The following is a 21834-nucleotide window of genomic DNA, read 5'->3' on the forward strand; positions in this document are numbered from 1 at the left end:
GGGTTAACGATGCTGCTCTGTCTCCTCTGCATGTGACCAGCTCTGCCAAGAGGATAAAGTGCATGGAGGAGGACGTGGACAGTCCAGGCGAGGAGTCCTACTACCCCAGTCAGGGTCGATCTCCGGGCAGTGGCAGCCAGGCCAGCAGCTGGCATGATGTTGAGCCAGGTAAGTCACAACAACCACATCCTCTGCTAACCCCACCCTCTTTACCACTGGCCCCCCAGCCCTTCCTCCTCCACCTCCACCACACACACACACACACACACACACACTTCATACACAACTCGACTTTAACAACGTACCTTTGGAAATGGTGCATTCATGTGTGAAGGTGATGCTTACAGCAGGGAGGGGAGTGTGTGTGTGTGTGTACATTCATGTTAAGGATTCAGTGGTACATCAGAATGAGTGTGTGTGTGTGTGTGTGTGTACAAAGAGTATGTATGTTGGTGATTGTGTCTCTACATGACTAAAAACACACTGATAAAGACCCCATCTTCTCCACACAGAAATATCCTGTGATCTGTGTCTGAAGAATGACATCTGATGTTTTAAAGTTGAGATGAAATTAAATGAACCCTTTTAACCCTGATCGCATCAAGAGTCATATTCTGTACCCATTTATTCAATTCTAATCTTCCTGTAAAACTAGTACCAACCAATTTCAACCAATAATTTGGTGACATCCACCATCAATCATTCTGCAATTTCAGTAATAAGTGAGGTAGCCTATGTGTGCTCAGCTCCCCCCATCACTCACATGACCCTGGTCTTAGCAGAGAACAGGCAAACCAGAGAGCTTTTATTTTGATGGGCAGCTTGAAATAACGGGAAGTAATGGAGTCAGAATGTGTACAAACTGTAGAGATGTCATGAAGCAGCTGATCTGATCGGATTGTGATGGAGCGATGGAGTCCTGTGTTCACAGCTAACAGGCTAACGCTATCTAAACACGCAATCCATGACATGTAAACATTGTGTGTGTGTGTGTGTGTGTGTGTTATGACCTGGGACACACACTTCTATAAAGAGTAACTTGTTGAGGTACTACCTCCACCTCTCACTCTCTCACTCTCTCAGTATATTCATGCTGCTTTTCTTTTTCTTTCCTCTGTTGGTTTCTTTTCCTTTCTTTTCTCTCCGTCTTGCATTGGAAAGCTGGATATAAGCTGCGTGGCTCTCTAGCTAGCTCATTCATCTCCCGACAAGGTAAAGACTGTGAACATGCCTCTTAATTTTCTCTATACGTGTGTGTAAAACCGTCCCCTCCACCTGCTCCGCCTCCTCCTCTCCACCTCCTCCTGATGGGTGGATACCTTGGTGGTGTTTTGGTTTGTCGTTTGGTGTTGTGACGTGTCTGGTCTCGTTTAGTGGACTCTTCCCCGTCTTCACTCATCATTCCATCCTCCCTTTTCTGCATCTCCTCATCCTCTTCTTCAAAGCATCTTCCTCCTTTTCCTCCTCTTACTCTTTTCATACTCGGAGAGAGTATGTTTCCACCTCTCTCGTCTCCTCTCCTACTGTTTTGTTCTTTCCTCCTTCACTCCCACATTCTCTCATCTTATCTCCTCTGTCCCCCTCTACTGTCATCTCCCCCTCCTCCTCTCCTGTTTGTTCCTGCTTCCCCCTCTTCTTACCATCTCTCCCCTGTCTTCTCTTTCTCTCCTCTATTCTCCCATCTCCTCCTCTCTTCTTCTCCTCTTCCCCTTTCCTCTCCTCCACTCATCTCCTCTCTCATCTCATGCTTCCTTTACTTTTGTCATGTCGTCTCCTCTCCTCTTTTGAATTGTCTCTCCCTCTCCTTTCCTTACCTAATTTCCTCTCTTCTCCCTCCACTGCCCCTTCTTCTCATCTACTCTTTTGTTTTTCCCTCCACATCTCCATCCACCTCTCTTATGTTCCTCCCTTTTTCTCTCTCCTCTCCGCTGTTCTCCTCTGCATCCTCCTCTTTCCTTCTGTCCTCCCTCCTTTCTTCTCTTTTCCTCTCTTGTCGACTTCCTCTTTCCTCCCTCATGTCCTCATCTTCTCTCCTCTTCTTGTTTTCGGTCTCGAGCCACCCATGGGTGAGACTTGCATCACCCCACTCCACCCTGACCCCGTCCACCTGGCAGCATGCTGGTGACATCATCATGGCTGTTTTATTTATTATTGGTTGATGTCTGTGAAGAAAAGAAAATCTTCTGGATGGACTTCATCACAATGCATGCTACTCCGTGTGTGTGTGTGTGTGTTTGTGTGTGTGTGTGTGTGTTTGTGTGTGTGTGTGTCTAAGTAATTCATTGTATATTTGTCCACACACACACACACACACACACACACACACACACACACACACACACACACACACACACACACACACACACACACGCACACACACTAATTCCTATAAGACAGTAATTCCCTCTTCAATATGTGTGTGTGTGTGTGTGTGTGTGTCTGAGTGTGTGTGTGTAACAAGTGATATCTGATACAGCAGAGAAGGCAGGAAGAACGTAGACAGACAGAAAGACACACAGGCAGACAGACAGATAGACAGACAGACAGGCAGGCAGGCAGACATACAGACAGACAAATAGATAGATAGACAAACAGATGGATAGATAGATAGATAGATAGATAGATAGATAGATAGATAGATAGATAGATAGATAGATAGATAGATAGATAGATAGATAGATAGATAGATAGATAGATAGATAGATAGATATAGGTGTAAACATAGTGAGGAAGAAAAAAGTGCTGAGCAGACTCTGTCTTGATTACACCTGACAAAACCTCTTCAAGTGTTCATCACTCACACACACACACACAGTCTTCCCCACGCTTCTCCTCCTGCTGAATCTCCGTCCATCACGATACGCTTGGACAGTCAGTCAGAGTCCTCGTGGACAAACAGAGTCCTCATGGACAGACAGAGTCCTCGTGGACAGACAGGGTCCCCCGTGGACAGACACTACACTACAGATAGTTTCTGTTGGGACGACTTCTTCGGTTCTCTGATTTTCTTAATTAATCTGTCAAATAAAGGACAAGTTTTTAATATATGGTGACAAATTATTAGCTATAGGCTATCAAAATATAATCTTATTTTGTATTTTATGATACATAATTATATCATAAAATGTATTTTGACAGTAGTTTATATTCATTTACAATATAATAATATGTTCATAGTTTTATTCATTTTATTATATTGAGGCCACTTTTCCATTCTTAATGCTGTTTTTATCATTTTATTTCAACATTAATTCAAATCAATACGTTTTGTGTAGAGCAATAATATAGAGACGAGAGGCACTTGTTCCTCCTTGTGACCCCCCCCCCCCCCCCCCTCACTGTCCAGACCCCACTCAAACCAACCCTGCCCTCCACCTTCCTCCTCTCCATCTCCTCTCCACCATTGGAGGTACATGAAAATGTGAAACTACAGAGAAACCACACTGCTTCTGACCCGCTCCTCATCATCATGATCATGGTTCTTGGCAGGGATGCCATCACCCGCCGGCGTTCTAAAGAAGTCAGCGAAGTCTGGTTTCTGCGGCTCCCTGCCTCCGCCGAGTGGCGCCTCCTCCGCCTCCACCTCCTCCTCTTCTTCTTCCTCCTCTTCCCCCCGAACGGCTTTCACACACCATCACCGGCCCGTCATTACCGGGCCTCGAGGTGAGGTCCTCAACCAGTAAACCCCAACAAACTACAAGCCCCCTCACCTCCCTCACGCCTCCCTATCCCTTACACACACACAAACACAAACACACACACACTTGCCTCCTCACCCCGTCCGCCTCCCTCCCTCCCCTGTCAGTAGCTGTGGGTTTTGTCAGGAAAAGGTACTGGAGATCAGAAAATAAGTTTTAGGCAGGGTTGTGTGTGTTCATGTGTGTGCATGTCTGTGTGTGTGTTATGAGTACATCCTCCTCACCTTTTCCCCTCACCATCAAGCCTGGCCCACTCCTCACCTCACCTCCTAGCTGAGTGCCTGGTGTCCCTGAGCAAGACACCTCACCCCAATTGCTCCTGACGAGTTGGCTGTCGCCCTGCGTGGTTGACTCTGCCGTCGGTGTGTGAATGTGTGTATGAATGGGTGAATGTCAGTCATTACTGTAAGCGCTTTGGATAAAAGCGCTATATAAATGAGGCCATTTACCATTTACCTCACCTTCTGCTCTTACCTTGACAAAGGTTTCCCACGACACACAAACATAGTTCCTGTCTGCTAGTGTGTCATCTAAACACACAATCCATCACTCCTTGTAAACAGGTGTGTGTGTGTGTGTGTTTATTTAGTCGGTCAGTATTTCATAGTTCATAATTCTAGTGAATGTTCTTCATACAGCATACAGTGGCGTGAAAAAGTCACTCTTAAATGTTTCAGATGATCAAACTAATTTGAATATAAGATAAAGACGATCAAAACGAACAAAATGGGAAAATAATAAATAAAGGGCTAAAACTATGTGAAAAAGTAATTGCCCCTTGGTTACTCAATCAACCAAAAGACCAAATGAAATTGATAATTGGGTTTAATTTCACAAGACACACCCAGGAATGATTACTGCCAGACCTGTACAATGTGAACACTTCAATAGAACCTGTCCGGCAATGTGAAGCTAAAAGGTCTCAAACAGCAGCACATGATACTGCAATCAAAAGGAAAAATGAGGTAAAAAATCATTCAGTCTGGAAAGGGTTACAGAGATATGTTTAAGGCCCTGGGACTCCAGCGAACACATTGGCGACTCATCCAGGAGGTCCCAGAATAACATCTAAGGATGACAGAAAAACCTCTTTCAATAAACCAACTTTATTAATCCTATGAGGGGCAATTGATTTTTAGCAAAAAACCTTTTAAATGACCTCGAGAATCTTATTCCAAGACCTTTGGGATCGGATTATATGGACTGATGAGTCAAAGGTAGACCTCTTTGGAAAACCTGGTGGAAATTGAACACAGCATTCCAAACTCAGAACATCAAACCAACAGTCAAACATGGTGGTTTTAGTGTGATGGTCTGGGGCTGTTTTGCTGCTTCAGGACCTGGACAACTCGCAATTATTGAACCATGAATTCTGCTCTCTACCAGAAAATAAATCAGGAAGGGATGTATCGATGTTTAAGTTTTTGTTCAAAGACAAACCATTGACATGAAACACGAGATAATATTGATATAATATTCAACAGAGAATCCATTAGAATGAAATCACAAGGCCTCCATCAGGGTGTCTGAAGTTGTTTTCAGTTTACATCTCCATTGATACCATATACAATACCATATATTGCTTTAGTTATTTCTTTAGTATAAAACACTCTGAGCAAAAAAGATGGACACATTGGAAAACCTATAATCAGAATGAATTTCCAAATAGTTTCAGGTCATTGTTCAGGTTGACATTGTCTCCATGTTAGCTGATTTCTGGAGAGCAGTCTAGACCACATCAGAATTAAGAGAGTTTGAACCTGGGCCAACTCGATAACCGAATAGACCTGTGAAAACCTGTAGTTCTTGTGCCAAGAACTACATTAAGTACATGCGTGAGATCCTGTTAGGTTTCCTGTAAACACTGTCATGGTCAGAAAGGACTCCGTAGCAGGTCTACTTCCAGCAGACTCAGATGGTTGGTGTCAGCTTGTCATCCGACTGCTGTGAAGTGTTTTTATTTGTGAATGTTTTCCAGATCTCTGTGGGAGGAAAATCCTGCTCATGTTGAGGAATATTAGAGGATTGAAAGTGATTTGTGAGCTGATGGGAGCAGCTGAACTCCCGCAGGGCTGCACACTTCTGTCAACTTCCTGTTTCTGTAAAAAACAAACAAAAAAAACAACCATTATTAGTCAGTGATGCTGCTCGTTTCAGTACATCTTCCCGTGAAATTCTCTTTCCTCTTTCTTCTCTAGGGTTCTCCTCCACTCTATGCTTCTTTATGACTCCTCGTATTCTCTCTCCTCCTGTCTTCTTGTTCTCTCCTGCCAGTAGTGAGTTATCTCCTCCTCTTCCTTTTCCCTCGATCTTCATCCTTCCTCAGCTACGTCCCGTCTCTTATTTCTTGGTTTACCAAACTACTAAACTTTCTCCTTACCTCTCTCCTCCTACTTTTATGCTTCGGTCAAATATTCATAATCCTTCATTCTCCTCCTCTCTCTTCAAATCTTCACCTCCTCTTTCCCCATCATTTATTTTCCTCCTCCTGTTATTTCTTAACTCCCCTCTCTTTCTCTTCATCCTTCCTCAGCTGACTGACTGCCTCCTCCTTCTTGACTTGCCATAACTTCTCACCTTCCTCCCTTATCTCTCATCCTCCCTCCTCCTCCTGACAATCTTTGGACAAATCTTCCCCTTCTGGTCTCCTCATCCAATTCCCCTCCCTTAAGATTTACCCATCCACCCCCCTCCATCCTTTATCCTCCTTCTCCCCCCTGCAGTGCAAATGAAGGAGCTCTGCCATTTCAATTCCTCTCTTCCCTCTTATCGTTTATCAATCATCCTCTTGATGGCAAATATCTTCTTCAAGGAAAAGTTGGCAGAAGAGGAGACAGAGGGGAAGAGGAGGTGGAGGAGGAAGAGGAGGAGGAGGGTGTCTGAGGCAGTGAAGCGAGGCAATTTGCAAAGTGGAACTAATCCCGACCCTTTCTTCTGTGTTCGACATGCAGGCCTCCGGCCCTCAATACCACACACACACACACACACACACACACACACACACACACACACACACACACACACACACACACACACACACAGTTGTAGAGTTGTTAAAGGAAGACACAGACATTTGGGAAAATCCTCGTTTGCTGTCTTTCATAGATGAAACGATCAATATCAATTTTGTCTCAGTACTCTCCAGCGGAGAGAACTTTACATATTGAGTTCATGAAAAGAAAAGATAAATCATCAGTTTCAAGTTCAACATTCATATTGTGGATGTCATCAACACTGAAACTTAAAGCACACTTCTGATTGTTGAAACATTTACGAGGACCACCCTCCAAAAGAACATGACAAAAAGACAAAAGATCAGCTGTGCTGTAAATATGTGCTACACCTCTGCCAGCTGTAATGACCAAAATAAATATCCTGCTTACCCTCATCCATCACTGCCTACCATTACGAATACAAATCGTATCGTATTCGGGGACATAGTTCCTCACCACACACTTTGGAGCTTATCCTGACAATTTGTTCCACTCTTCCATCACTTTTTCATTTCAACTGGTACATTGTGTTTCACTGCATCTGAAGGAACATAAATAAGGTAACAGTAACCAACAGTTTGTCTCTACCTGATGATATGACGTGATTGGTGTGGTGGTATTCAAATATAACTGGTCATTGAAATTGTGGATTTTATGATTTACCTCCATAGCTTAGTGTTTTAGAATAGCTTCTGTCAAGGGTGCTGGGACAACCTTCACTCAATATGGAGCAGCATTTAAGGCCTCAAAATACTTAAAACCAAGCGGCAACATCTGCATCTGAAAAGTGAAGCCAAGTTGAAGTGCCTTAAACTTGGCTTCTCTGGTGGCCATCACCCGGCAATTGCTCTCTGATTACATGGAAGTCTTACTTCTTACTTTACCCACCTGATTTATTATCTCAGTAAACATTGTAAACATGAGTTTTTGGTCTCAATCTATAGTTTCATTTGTTATCAATACAGAATGATGTTCATTTAGTACATTATGCTCAGTGTCGTGCAAGTTCACACTTTTCATGAACTAGTTCAAAGTTCAGTTCACACATGTTCAAAGTGAACTGTTCACATTCATAGTTCACCATTTCAATTCTGAACTAGTTCAAAGTTCAGTTCATTTTTTTTCCCCCGGCGTCTGGTCTATTTTGTGCGCGGCCGTGAAACACGAGACAATCCGGTCAATTTTCAAAATAAAAGCAATTTTCGTGGGCACGGCGTTTCGCGGCGCTTCGGCGGCTGGTGTGAACCCAAGAGGTGTGGAGAGGAGCGCTGCGCAAGATACTATGCTGTTTCTAAAGTGCGAGCAGGTCGTGTCACTCGACTCATCAGGAGAAAAAAGAATCCGTAACGTTTGATTGGACCGCAACACAGCAGGGTATATCTGCCTTGGCCCCCCGCGACCCTGAATACAGGATAAGCGGTAGAAAATGGATGAATGGAAAGCAGGGTATGATTTAGGGCAGGACTAGCTTGTGATTGACAGGTCGCTACCAAAGTGTTGTGACGTCATGATGACTATGTCGTCTTCTTCTGTACAGTGTTGACTACCAGTCCCAGTTGTCCCTAGTGGTCAGGGCTTTGTGGTCCTTTACTTGGTAGAAGAACAGACATATTAGCAGCCACTCTATAATTCAATATTGCTACAGAACTTTCCACACTACTGTGACCTGCTAAATATGTGAGAGAAGTCTGTTTTTTGCAGCCCCAATACGTTGTGCATGGTGGAGCCTAGCTTAGCATAAAGACTGGGAGCCGGGGGAAACCTAGCATGGTTCTCTCCAAGCTCAAAGGTTTGTGGATTTAGTGGGTGTTCCACCCTGAAACTGGGGTAATGTTGTCAAAGTGAGGCAGCAAGGCAAAGGTGTTGATAGTACATTCTACACTCAATAGAAGTAGAAAGAAGAAGTAACAAGTATCCCTATGAAATACATTTCTCCTGGCTGTTTTTTGTTTTGTTTTTGTTTGCAAGGCTTACTGAATTGAGCATCAGATTACTAAGAAAATAGCTAATTCCCCTAAATTGCATTAAAACTAAAGTAACACACTTGTTTTAAAAACGTGATGAGTAAAAAGTACAGATATTTCTTTTAAAATGTAGTAACTGGAGTAAAAGTAACAAGTTGTCAGACAAAGTATTTGTACTTCGTTACTTCCCACCACTGTTGCCAGGCAGCCATCAGAAATGCTGCACAGAAGTACTGTTGTTTCCCAAATTATGAAATAATATAATGATGATAATGATGAATATAGTACATTTTATTTTTGTAGCACAACTTTGTGTGTGTGTGTGTGTGTGTGTTTCTCATTGTTGGTAACTCACAATGTGGGATCCTTCATTAAATGTCACTCGACCGTTCCTGGACAAACACACACACACACACACACACACACACACACAAAGAAAAAGGCACTTCTGTGTGTGGAATGATCTCAGTCAGTGTGCATGTGTGTGTGTGTGTGTGTGTGTGTGTGTGTGTGTGTGTGTGTGTGTGTGTGTGTGTGTGTGAATGCAAGGGAAAGAGAGGCCAGAGAAAGCCATCCATCCAATGATTACTGTAAATACATTGGCCGCAGGGTACAGATGCATGCGCACACATACACATACACTTACACACAAACACACCCACCCACACACACACACATACACTCTTGGTCAGTGTGTATTGTCAGAGTGATAAATCACAGCAGACTTTAAGTGAATTAGTGCAGCAGCTTTAACTCTCCTTCCACCCATCCCTCTCTCTTTCTCTCTCTCCCTCTGTACTGAATGTCTCTCTCTCTATATGTACTTCTAAATGTCTCTCTCTCTCTCTCTCTCTCTCTCTCTCTCTCTCTCTATCATTTCTTAAGTGTCTCTCTCTGTCTCTACACCCTGTTATCTTTCTCTCTCTCTTATCGAGGCTTCATCTACTGATGAACAATCAGAGAATATTAGAGCAATTGGAGCTCTGATTAGATTACAGAGATGAGAAGAGAAGGAGACGACGGAGGAGAAAAAGAGGATAGGAACCAAGGGGAGGAAACAAGGAGGATGAGATGAGTGGTGAAGTGAAGTGCAGCAAACAGGTGAAAAGAGGAGATGGACTAAATGAGGAAATGAAACAATTGACAAAAAGAAGTGGAGACAAGATCAGGAGGGAGTGAGGTGATTAAGAAAAAGTAGAGAAAATGAATGGGATGAGATATAAGAAGGAAGGAGGATAAGTGAAGAAAAGAAGAGGAGGAGAGGAAAGTAAAAAGGTGGAAAGAGGGAAAGAAAAGGAGAGGATGAAGTAAAGGGAAGGGAGATGAAAGGAGAGGAAAGGAAAGAAAGATGGGGAAGGGAAAATGAAGGAGGGCAGGGAAGAGGAAGCTTAGAGAGTGGATCTGAAAATCCAAGGAAATGAGAGTTAAGACACCTGCAAATGGCGATGTGATCAAATGTGGAGAAGAGACCATGGAGAGAGTAGATCAGTTCAGTTAACTTGGGAGGATAGTTTCAAAGTCTGGAGGAACAGAAGATGTGATGGTCCAGAAATGTTTTCCACCTAAACAAAGTCGGGAGATGGAGAGCCATTTTCTTGAAGACAAATCTGGATTTTTAACTCCAGGGTCCAAACCGTCCTTCTGTACGGACGTGAAACGTGGAAAATAAACAAGGGCGTCCTGACCAAACTACAACCGCTCTTCAACGAGAAGCTAAGACATCTATGCGGCATCTGGTGGCCAAATAAAATGACCAACGAGGAGCTGTGGAGAAGAACAGAGCAGGAAGAACTGGAAGCAACCATGAAAAGAAGAAGAGGAAGTGGATTGGACATACACTGAGAAAGCCAGAGTCAAACAGCAGAAGAGGAAGGCCCAAGACTCATGGTGAAGAACCACCCGAGTAAGGAAGAGGGAAGAGGAAGGAGAAGAAAGATGAGCAACAGAGAGAGAGAGAGAGAGAGAGAGAGAGAGGGAGAGGGAGGGAGAGGAAAATGAGAAAAGAAGGAAAGGTTAGGACAGAAGGAAAGAAGAGAGGTCAACAGATGGGAGGAGATGAGATAAGAGAAAGAAAGAAGAAATAACAGAGGAGATGAGGAAGAGTAAAGGAAAGGAGGAAGAGAAAATAAGGTAGAGGAGACAAAAGAGGAGATGAGAGACACATGTTCGTTAATCGACCTCCACACTTTCGTTTTGATTGGCAGCTGGGTGTGACAGATGCATTATGGTCTGCTCTGTGTGTCTGTCATCAGGTATTTGCATGTGAAGCCACGCCCCCTTTAATCAACTTTAAATGTGTCTCTTTTGACTCACCCCCCCTTCCTCTCTTTCTCCCCTGACCCTCAATCAACTCACGACCTCGGTCTCCTAACTCTCCTTTCCCCTAATAATTTTCTCTCCCCTTTCTTCCTCTCCTCCCCCCCTCTGTCTCACCCTACAGCGAGCCCCCACGCTCCCCCCTCCAGCCTCCACTTCTCCTCCTCCCCCATCCTGCAGCAGCCTGGCTCCTACTTCTCCCACCCAGCCATCAGGTATCACCCGCAGGAGACGCTCAAGGAGTTCGTCCAGCTGGTCTGTCCCGACTCTGCCCAGCAGGCCGGACAGGTGGGCTTCCTCAATGTAAGCACACACACACACACACACACACACACACACACACATGCAAACATCTGAGCTGGGTTTCCCAGCCTCTGCAATGGGTGGGATCAGTATCTGTTTACAGGGCTGGAGCAGAAAACACTGCAGAGTGTGTGTGTGTGTGTGTGTGTGTGTGTGTGTGTGTGTGTGTGTGTGTGTGTGTGCGTGTGTGTGTGTGTGAGAGTGTGTGTGAGTGTGGCCTTGTGTCTGCAGTCAGATAGTTGATATATCTGCGTCTAGACACTGAATCAATACACTCTCCACCACCCCAACCACACATACACACACACACACACACACACACACACACACACACACAGTGTGTTTTCTTCTTATTGCATTAAAGACATCTATTACAAGTGAGTGAAAGTCATTTAAAAAAAATCATCAAGCCCGATGAATAACAAAAACACAAAATATAACGTTATATTGATATTATTTAAACTTTTATATCTTAATTTCTGTCAAAAAATTCCTGCACTGAAAATGTTGCTCAAGTTAAAGTTGTACTGTGAAATTTAAGATACGTTGCTTCTAGCGGCCTCTTTGGCGGTAGATGTAACTGCAGGCGAGCCTCTTGGACCTCATCTCCCAGAGTTCCTTTGGAAACTGAACAGTGTCGACTGTTTGATGTCAGTTGTGATCCTGGTTTCCCCTCGTTGGCGGTCACTTTGCTTCTTGATGACTTTCCTTCTTCACTTCCATTAGTTTGTTGTTTCTTTTTCTTGGACTGGAAGTTGAATGGTCTTCTTTCTCTGCCTGTTGATCCTCCATTGTGAGTCAGCAGTAATGAAAGGTATCAAACACTTTAGACTAGAGGGAGCCTGACTCTGCAGTTGGAAGTTACCGATTTCCCATGACAAGTAAACGCAGCATACTTCCGTGAGTAGCTCCACCTGCAGACAAACCACTGCTGACTGCTGACGGAAAAAGATAAAACTCATTTAGAAATTTGCGTGGGAATGTGGCGGAGTTCCTATTTCTGGGCAATAATCAATTGATTGTTTGCTTTGTAAAAATAGTGTAAATAGTGACAAATGCCGTCGGAATGACCCAGAGCTAAAAGTGACCCCTTCACAATGTTTTAGTCCAACCCAGGGCATAGGTTTCTCTTAAAAGTGGATACTCTGGATAGTTGATATACACCTCGCTGACACCATTTCCTCTGAGCTTGTGAACACAGTGGAATACTGATTGAGAACTCCATGGATAGCTTTGTCTCAGAGAGGTTTCAATGTGCTGTGTCTTTCTGTGTCACCTTTGCTTTCAAATATTGCACTAAACTTCCCTGACTGGGTACTAAGAGTGCCTAGTACATGAACCCATTTCATCGAGGCACAAATCAATGTAGAGGTAGAGCATGCATTCTGTGAAACCAGGTTAACACCGTGGAAATACCGAGCCACAGGCTGTTGTCTTTTGATAATCATATGTCTGACCTGGCAATCCTGGCATGGTCAGATTTAGCACATCAGCCACCTTTACAATGTCCACTCCAGATGTTCCTGAGACCTCATATAGGCCAATTAACATCTCATGAGGTCTTAGAGCATGATCAACATATCATAGACACAATGGTTCTTGCTCTTTCCCACTTGGGTGAAATGAACTATCACTGCACACTGCAGAACTACAGCAGACCTGTTTCTGCAAGCTCTCTTACCATTTTCTTGACGACTAGAGAAACAAATGTTGGCGCTGTGGACTGCCATAGTCATGACTGCATGTCAACCAAATAGCAAGAATGGGATCAGTTTTCTCAGGAAATTCAAAAGTTGACTAAAATTCCCCTCATTTGATGTGTCGCCTCGAAACGCTAAACCCTGCCTTGCCAAATACCTCACTAAGCCCACTATCTTCTAAAAGGCAATGCCTTGTCTCCGACAGTTTTGTTTTTTGGCCCAGGCATTAGACATCTGTATATCTAGTGGCCTTGACCCCTTTGAGCACTGACTGCCACTGCATGGTGGTGGCATTTGCTTTGTGGATTTGGTTGATACGCAGTACATTCTTCCAGTGAAGAACCCTCTGGAGATAAAAGCAGAGTTCAATCTTTTTTCTAGTGTTGATGTCGCTTCATTGTACACCTAATGACACTGAAAACACAACACCTCCTTCAATGAGGGACTAGTGGAGCCATGGATAGAGTTTATGCCAACTTTTATTAAAATACCTAACTCTATTTGATGTTTGATGAATCTCAATGAATTCAGGGTTGGTATGGCTTTTCAGCAATGTCCATAGTAGCAACACCTTGGCTGCATCCCCCTTCGTCTATGCCACTGCCACTGTCCCTGGTGTTGTCAGGATGCATACTCTCCCTTGCATTATCATTCTTAACAAACTTTTGTTTCTTTCATACAGTTTTCAACATCATTAATTGATTTGCAAAATGTCTCAAACTGATTAAAAGGGCTTAACACTGATATCCTTATTTAGACTAGAATTTTTAGATCTGGTAGTGGAGTAGAAGTAAAGTAGCATTCGAAAACAAATACTCACTTGAAGTACGAAGCAAAGCAAATGCACTTAGTTACATTGCACCACTGGTCACTGCAGCATCCTGGTATCTATCAACGTAGTCTAGGCAGCATATCCACATTGATGAAGAATATAACTGTATATGTGCAGTCACAGACCCATAAGCATGCATAAAGACAGTATAGTATAAAGTATATGAATATGTGAAGAGTCTGTGGAGGGAAAGAGTAGACACAGAAGGAGGCAGAGAGGTGAAGCGAGGTGCTGTGGTATTATGCTTATAGATTAGCAGGATAAAATGCGAGCAGCAGCAGAATTCTTTATGACCAGCCAGGAAAACTGCTGACACACACACACACACACACACACACACACACACACACACACACACACACACACACACACACAGAAGGGCAGAAGAGCTGTTAGTTAAGCTGTTACAGGTTAGTTTTGTGACCGACCTGTTGATGTTTTTCTGCAGAAAATGTATACATATTTTATTGAATGCTTTCTAACTCCCCTCATTCAGCCTAATGGTAGCTCCCAGGGAAAGGTCCACAATCCTTTCCTGCCGACGCCCATGCTACCTCCCCCTCCGCCTCCCCCGATGGCCCGTCCAGTCCCGCTTCCCGTCGACGCCAAGCCGCCCTCCACCTCCTCCACCGAAGGCGGAGGCAATTCGCCCACCTCACCCAGTGAGTCCTTATGAGAGAATATTAGCATTTTAACTTCTCATCCTAACTTTCAATCCATACCCAACATCACAATATTTGAATTATTATTTTTATATTTACTTCCAAATCGAAAGAAATTATTCATAATCTGTGAGAGGTGACTTATTGTGTTTGGATTATATTTGGCTTCAGGGTATAGTGACAATTTTCTGTCGTTTGGCAAAAACACACTCAGTCTGTGCCAAAACTATTTAATCCTCCTCACTTACAACACAGGAATATATGTATCTATTGCTTTTGGTTGTGTGAGGCGCGTCCAAATGTGCTCAGGTTTTAGCAGGAAAGAAATCTTTGTTATCACTCTGACCTAGATCTTCCTAATTATTCCCAAAAGGCTTTCAAAACTTTATAAATATGTCAACACTATGAAACGCAGTGTTGATACGTATTTAGCTACCTCGACAGCTTTAGTAATTTGATTTTTCCACCAATTCTTCTTTGTGCTAAGCTAGGCTAAAGGCATCCTGGTTTCACTTTGAGGTTCGAGGATTGTCGTGTGTAGTGTTCATTTTGCTTTAGATTTGGTGATAGAAAGGTAGAAAAGTTAACTCAGGACTAAGGGACTGTTCACATGTTGTGTCTAAAAAAGTGGACATTCTTGGGAACCGTGCCGTTTTCTTGCTTTTATCCAAGGTTGCCCGCCCTTATTCTCTCTACATCCTGTTACCAAAACCTGTACTCTGCGATGATAATGATGATGATGAATTTGTGGTCATTTAGTGATAAGCCTCACTGACTAAACTAAACAAAGTTAAAAAGGTAAATGGATTTCCAGCACTGTAAATCCCTAGTGGTAGTTTACTAGTTCATGTGTCGTTTTTGAGTGTGTCTACATTCACAACAAATTTGAGGGCGCAAATATGACATGTGAACAGTCCCTAGGAGCCATGTTTCTATGTTACCCGTGATTAAAATGTCCTTGTAACTGCTGAATTTCTCCCAGGAGATACACTTTTGGTTGTTGGAGAAAACAGAGCTGTTCCTCCAACCATGTTTTTTGAAGTTTGAAAAGAAAGTCTTCATCTACCCACAATTTATAGCAAATTAGTCTGACTATTAGTCACAGTCAAAGTATGTCTTCTTGAAACAGAGATATACTGTTTATCCATCTGATTCATCTGAGTATGGAGAGGACGAGAATTAATCATTAGACTGTTCCTTTAATTCCAAACGACTAGAAGACCAACTCAAAACAAACACCAACATAGGGTGAAAGTCTTAAGCCAATCTTGAGTCTGGCTATGAAGTCCTATGAGTTGTGTCCCAAGAATGTGTTTTTACTCTCTAACAAAGTTGTTATTCCAAAGACAGTCACAATCACTTGTCTCTGTTTCGCAGTTTTTACATACATCTGAATGTGATTATCAAGTCCTTTTAGATGTCGTCTTGTCTGAAGTATTCAGAAATAAAAAATCCAGAAAGACGAGTCTACACCTAAACTAGCTTGATCTGAAAAAAACTGAACTCTGTGTGTGTGTGTGTTGTGCAGCCTACTCCACCCCCACTTCATCTCCAGCCCAGCGGTTCGTCAGCGTCGGACCCAGAGATCCCGGCTTTAACATCCCTCAGCAACCACAGGTAGCCGCACAAATACACAGCCCTCCTCATGCCTCCGTGTGGGACGTACAGTAGTAGAGAAGGCCAGCGTCTTCTGGGTCTCCTCGTAGTTAGATGACACTGGCCAAAAGCATGCAGATTAAATACTGTTGCTACAGTTACCTGCAGTTTAATACACCCTGATTTAACAGGAATACATTGGAGTTCTGCACGCACACACACATATATATATATATATATATATATATATATATATATATATATATACACAGCGGGTGAAATAAGTATTGAAAACATCACCATTTTTCTGAGTACATATATTTCCAAAGGTGCTATTATGACATTTTAACCAGATGTTGGGAACAAACCAAGTAATCCATAAGAATCAAACAAAAATAATACGTTCAGAAATCAAGTTATGTGTAATAATGTGAAATCACACAGGGAAAATGTATTGAACACGCTTACTGATATTTCTTTAATACTTTGTACAAAAGCCTTTGTTGGTAATGACCGCTTTAAGATGCCTCCTGTATGGAGAAACTAGTCGCATGCATTGTTCTGGTGTGATTTTGACCCATTCTTCCACACAAACAGTCTTCAAATCTTGAAGGTTCCGTGGGCCTCTTCTATGAATCCTGATCTTCAGTTTTTTCCATAGATTTTCAGTGGGCTTTAGTAAGTCAGGTGTTTGGCTGGGCCATTCTAGCAGCTTTATTTTCTTTCTTTGAAACCAATTGAGAGTTTCCTTGGCTGTGTGTTTGGGATCATTGTCTTGCTGAAATGTCCACCCTTTTCATCTTCATCTTCATCATCCTGGTAGATGGCAACAGATGTTGGTCAAGAATGTCTCTGTAAATTTGCCCATTCATCCTTCCTTCAATGATGTGACGTTTGCCAGTACCATTTGCTGAAATGCAGCCCCACACCATGATGTTCCCACCTCCAATCTTCACTGTTGGGATGGTGTTTTTAGGGTGATATGCAGTGCCATTTCTCCTCCAAACATGGTGTGTATTATGGCATCCAAACAGTTCAATTTTGCTCTCATCTGACAACACTATTCTCTCAGTATTTCACTGGCTTTTCCAAATGTTGCGCAGTAAACTTTAAATGAGCTTCAACATGCTTTTTTTTCAGCAATGGAGTCTTGCGTGGTGAGCGTGCATACAGGCCATGGCGGTGGAGTGCATTACTTACTGTTTTCTTTGAGACAACAGTACCTGCTAACTCCAGGTCTTTTTTAAGTTCTCCACAAGTGGTCTTTGGCTGTTGGACAACTGTTCTGATTATTCTTTTCACTCCTCTGTCAGAAATCTTGCGAAGAGCACCTGATCGAGGCAAATTTATGGTGAAATGATTGTTTTCCACTTCCGTATTATGGCCCCAACTGTGCTCACTGGAACATTCAGAAGCTTAGAAATGCACCTGGAACCAATGCCATTGTTAAGTCTTGCAACAATTATAGGTTGCCAAGGTTTTGAGACAGCTTTTTGCTTTTACCCATCATGAGATGTGTCGTGTGTGACACCTTGGCAATGACACCTTTTTGTAGGCCATCAGTTGGGACTGAACCAGCTTATATTAATTTGCACTGACACAAGGCTGGATTGCTTTTTAATTACTGACTTATTTCAATTGTTGTCTTGGCTTTCCATGCCTTTTTGCAACTCCCTTTCTTCATGTATTCAATCATTTTTCCCTGTGTCATTTCACATTATTACACATAACTTAATTTCTGAACATATTTTTTTTTTTTGTTTCTTTGTATGTATGGGTTACTTGGGTTGTTACCAATATCTGGTGAAAATGTCGTAACACCTTTGGAAATGTATGTACTGAGAAAAATGACTGGTTCAATACTTAATTCACCCGCTGTATATACACTCAACAAAAATATAAACGCAACACTTGTTTTTGCTCCCATTTTTCATGAGATGGACTTAAAGATCTAAAATTCATTCCAGATACACAATATTACCATTTCTCTCAAACATTGTTCACAAATCTGTCTAAATGTGTGATAGTGAGCACTTCTGCTTTGCTGAGATAATCCATCCCACCTCACAGGTGTGCCACATCAAGATGCTGATCTGACATCATGATTAGTGCACAGGTGTACCTTATACTGCCCACAATAAAAGGCCACTCTGAAATGTGCAGTTTTGTCTCACAGCAAAATGCCACAGATGCCACAAGCATTGAGGGAGCGTGCAATTGGCATGCTGACAGCAGGAATGTCAACCAGATCTGTTGCTCGTGCATTGAATGTTCATTTCTCCACCATAAGCTGTCTCCAAAGGCGTTTCAGAGAATATGGCAGTACATCCAACCGGCCTCACAACCGCAGACCACGTGTAACCACACCAGCCCAGGACCTCCACATCCAGCAGGTTCACCTCCAAGATCGTCTGAGACCAGCCACTCAGACAGCTGCTGAAACAATTGGTTTGCATAACCAAACAATTTCTGCACAAAATGTCAGAAACCGTCTCAGGGAAGCTCAACTGCATGCTCGTCGTCCTCATCGGGGTCTTGACCTGACTCCAGCTCGTCGCCGTAACAGACTTGAGTGGGCAAATGCTCACATTCGATGGCGTCTGGCACGTTGGAGAGGTGTTCTCTTCACGGATGAATCTCGGTTTACATTGTTCAGGGCAGATGGCAGACAGCGTGTGTGGCGTCGTGTGGGTGAGCGCTTTGCTGATGTCAATGTTGTGGATCGAGTGGCCCATGGTGGTGGTGGGGTTATGGTATGGGCAGGCATCTGTTATGGACGAAGAACACAGGTGCATTTTATTGATGGCATTTTGAATGCACAGAGATACCGTGATAAGATCCTGAGGCCCATTGTTGTGCCATACATCCATGAACATCACCTCATGTTTCAGCAAGATAATGCACGGCCCCATGTTGCAAGGATCTGTACACAATTCTTGGAAGCTGAAAATGTCCCAGTTCTTGCATGGCCAGCATACTCACCGGACATGTCACCCATTGAGCATGTTTGGGATGTGCTTGACCGGCGTATACGACAGCGTGTACCAGTTCCCACTAATATCCAGCAACTTCGCACAGCCATTGAAGAGGAGTGGACCAACATTCCACAGGCCACAATTGACAATCTGATAAACTCTATGCAAAGAAGATGTGTTGCACTGCATGAGGCAAATGGTGGTCACACCAGATACTGACTGGTTCTGAGTCCCCAGACCCCCAATAAAGCAAACAAATGCACATTTCAGGGTGGCCTTTTATTGTGGACAGTCTAAGGCACACCTGTGCACTAATCATGATGTCAGATCAGCATCTTGATGTGGCACACCTGTGAGGTGGGATGGATTATCTCAGCAAAGCAGAAGTGCTCACTATCACACATTTAGACTGATTTGTGAACAATGTTTGAGAGAAATGGTAATATTGTGTATCTGGAATGAATTTTAGATCTTTAAGTCCATCTCATGAAAAATGGGAGCAAAAACAAAAGTGTTGCGTTTATATTTTTGTTGAGTGTATATTGACCCCGCATCAGAAAGCACTTCACATCAGGCCTGTAACATTTACTATAGAGCAGGTGGTCAGGAACTCAACATCCACATCACACAATGCTCTTGAGAGTGTGTGTGTGTGTGGGGGGGGGGTCAGGGTCTGTTTACCAGCTGATTTATGAAGAGTGTAACGATTGGGCAGCCTTGGCTTAACTCATCCCACACACACACCCACACACACACACACACACACACACACACACACACACACACACAGAGTAGCGATATGACAGGGAGGTGGGAGTCCTCTGTTGACATTTGATTGCTTTGGTGTGTGTTTGTATATGTGTGTGTGTATGGGGGGGGATCCTGCAGTGAACAAGGCCGTCAATTTATTGACTCTGTCACAGGCCAACACACACACACACACACACGTCGAGCAAGGTGTTTGGCTCCTGTTATTTATTCTTCTTCTGTCTCTCTGGGATGTCGTGCCTCGTCTCGCAGTCCTCAACTAATGTCGGGTTTTTCTGACCCAGCATTTTCACAAACCGTGTTATCCTTTTGGGAATTGACGTAATGTAAATCATAAGTCAATGACAATCTTCCAATGTGTAGGAGGATATCTTTAGAAAGGGACACAGTTACTACTAGTTTTTTATGGAAGGGATTCTATGGAAATTGGACATTTTTTTCAAAAGTGAGGACAATATTCTGAGATTGAGGATGTTTTTGGAAAGTGAGGAAATAAGTCAGGCTAATTTGGAGGTCAGAGACATTTTTGTTTTTACTTTTTTTGTGAAAAAAATTGTGAAAAAATTACAATATACATTTTAGGGGGAACTCATTTGAAAAGTAAGGTCATTTCTGGAAAGTAAGGAAATATAAGGAGTAGGTAAAAGGGTAGCAGTCTAGAAAATGTATATATTTTGGAAAGTAATGATATTCTTGGGAACAGTACATTTTAGAAAAATGAGGACACTTTGTCACTTAAAGACATTTTTAGAAAGGACAAAACTGTTAATGACATTAATGACCATTTCTGAGGGTGAGAACATTTTGTAATGTGCTTTTGGAAATTGAGGATACTTAAACTAAACTAACTAAAATTTTGACACTTCAGTTGGAAATGCTAGGTTATATTTTTGTGGGAAAATTGCTGGGAAGTAAGGACCTTTTGAGAAAGTGGGGCGATTTGGAAACGTAAAACTAGTAAAAATATGTCAAAAGTGAGGATTTTGTCTGCATTTCTCACATACTTTCAAACTTGGTTTCATGGTTACATTTATATTTAGATTCAGGTTTAGTTTCAGAATTGTAGGATTGAGGAACGCTAATGTTAATGAGGGTCCTGCAATGTGTTTAGTTAATGTGTATACAAGTCAGTAAGTAGACTGACAGAGGGAGTCCTGCTGCATCAAATAGTGTTACCTCAGAGCAGGATACACACACACACACACACACACACACACACACACATGCAAACACATACACTCACATAAAACCAACATAATGACACACACACACACACATTGAAACAGGAACAAAAGTCACCCTGGGCTTTTAACATCAGGCTTCTGTTAGAGAGAGAGAGCCATGGGACAGTACCGTAAACACTCCCTTCTCTCATCGTCATGGTGACCAACTGGACAGTCTGTGCATGTATGTGTGTGTGTGTGTGTAGGTTTTTGGGGGAGCAGGGGGCAGATGGCACTGGCATTGTGTGAGAGTAGGCATCGTGCCCACATCAGTCAGCGTGGTGGTTGCCTACGGAGACGAAGATGGTGGGAGGGAGTAGGCACCACCATCGTGCCAACCAACACACACACACACACACACACACATTATACACGCCACTATACAACAGCCAGCCATGACCTAATCAATAAGTGTGTGTGCGAATGCGGTTATGTTACGTCTGAGTAGCAGTCGTTAGAAATGAGGGTTTCACTGTGTGTGTGTGTGTGTGTGTGTGTAAGTGTAGTCATCATCTGTCTCCGTGTCCAATTTGCACACAGTCTTCAAGGTGAAGCTGACACACAGACATGCAGCAGAAGCACCACGCCTACCTCATGACTCACCCACATAGGAAAGTTGTTTTTAATGAGAATCTTACTGTCATATGTTCAGACTCACACCAACAAAGAAGGTAGCTATTGAAATATTGCGTGTGTATCAAATCTTGATATCTCTTCTTACTCTGTGCTTCATTGTTTTAAAATCAGTGAGTCACACTCTGACACTAGATGACACGTATCTTCATTTAATCCTTTATGTTGACT

At 42.9% G+C, this 21834-nt stretch overlaps 1 protein-coding gene across 4 annotated transcripts in view; it reads left to right on the forward strand.

Moving 5' to 3' along the window:
• The window catches only part of nfia (nuclear factor I/A), a 189903-nt gene that overhangs the window by 151821 nt on the left and 16248 nt on the right, over positions 1-21834 (forward strand). For 2 of the 4 annotated variants that reach the window (XM_084011572.1, XM_084011575.1), the window contains exons 6-10: positions 41-168; positions 1162-1212; positions 11096-11274; positions 14303-14468; positions 15997-16085. In XM_084011572.1, coding sequence (XP_083867698.1) covers positions 41-168; positions 1162-1212; positions 11096-11274; positions 14303-14468; positions 15997-16085 — 613 coding nt within the window. The remainder of the gene's footprint in view (positions 1-40; positions 169-1161; positions 1213-11095; positions 11275-14302; positions 14469-15996; positions 16086-21834) is intronic. The other 2 variants (XM_084011573.1, XM_084011574.1) reach the window with 2 other exon arrangements.

Source organism: Eutrigla gurnardus (assembly GCF_963514095.1).
Source record: "Eutrigla gurnardus genome assembly, chromosome: 6".
In the NCBI taxonomy this organism is placed as follows: Eukaryota; Metazoa; Chordata; class Actinopteri; order Perciformes; family Triglidae; genus Eutrigla; species Eutrigla gurnardus.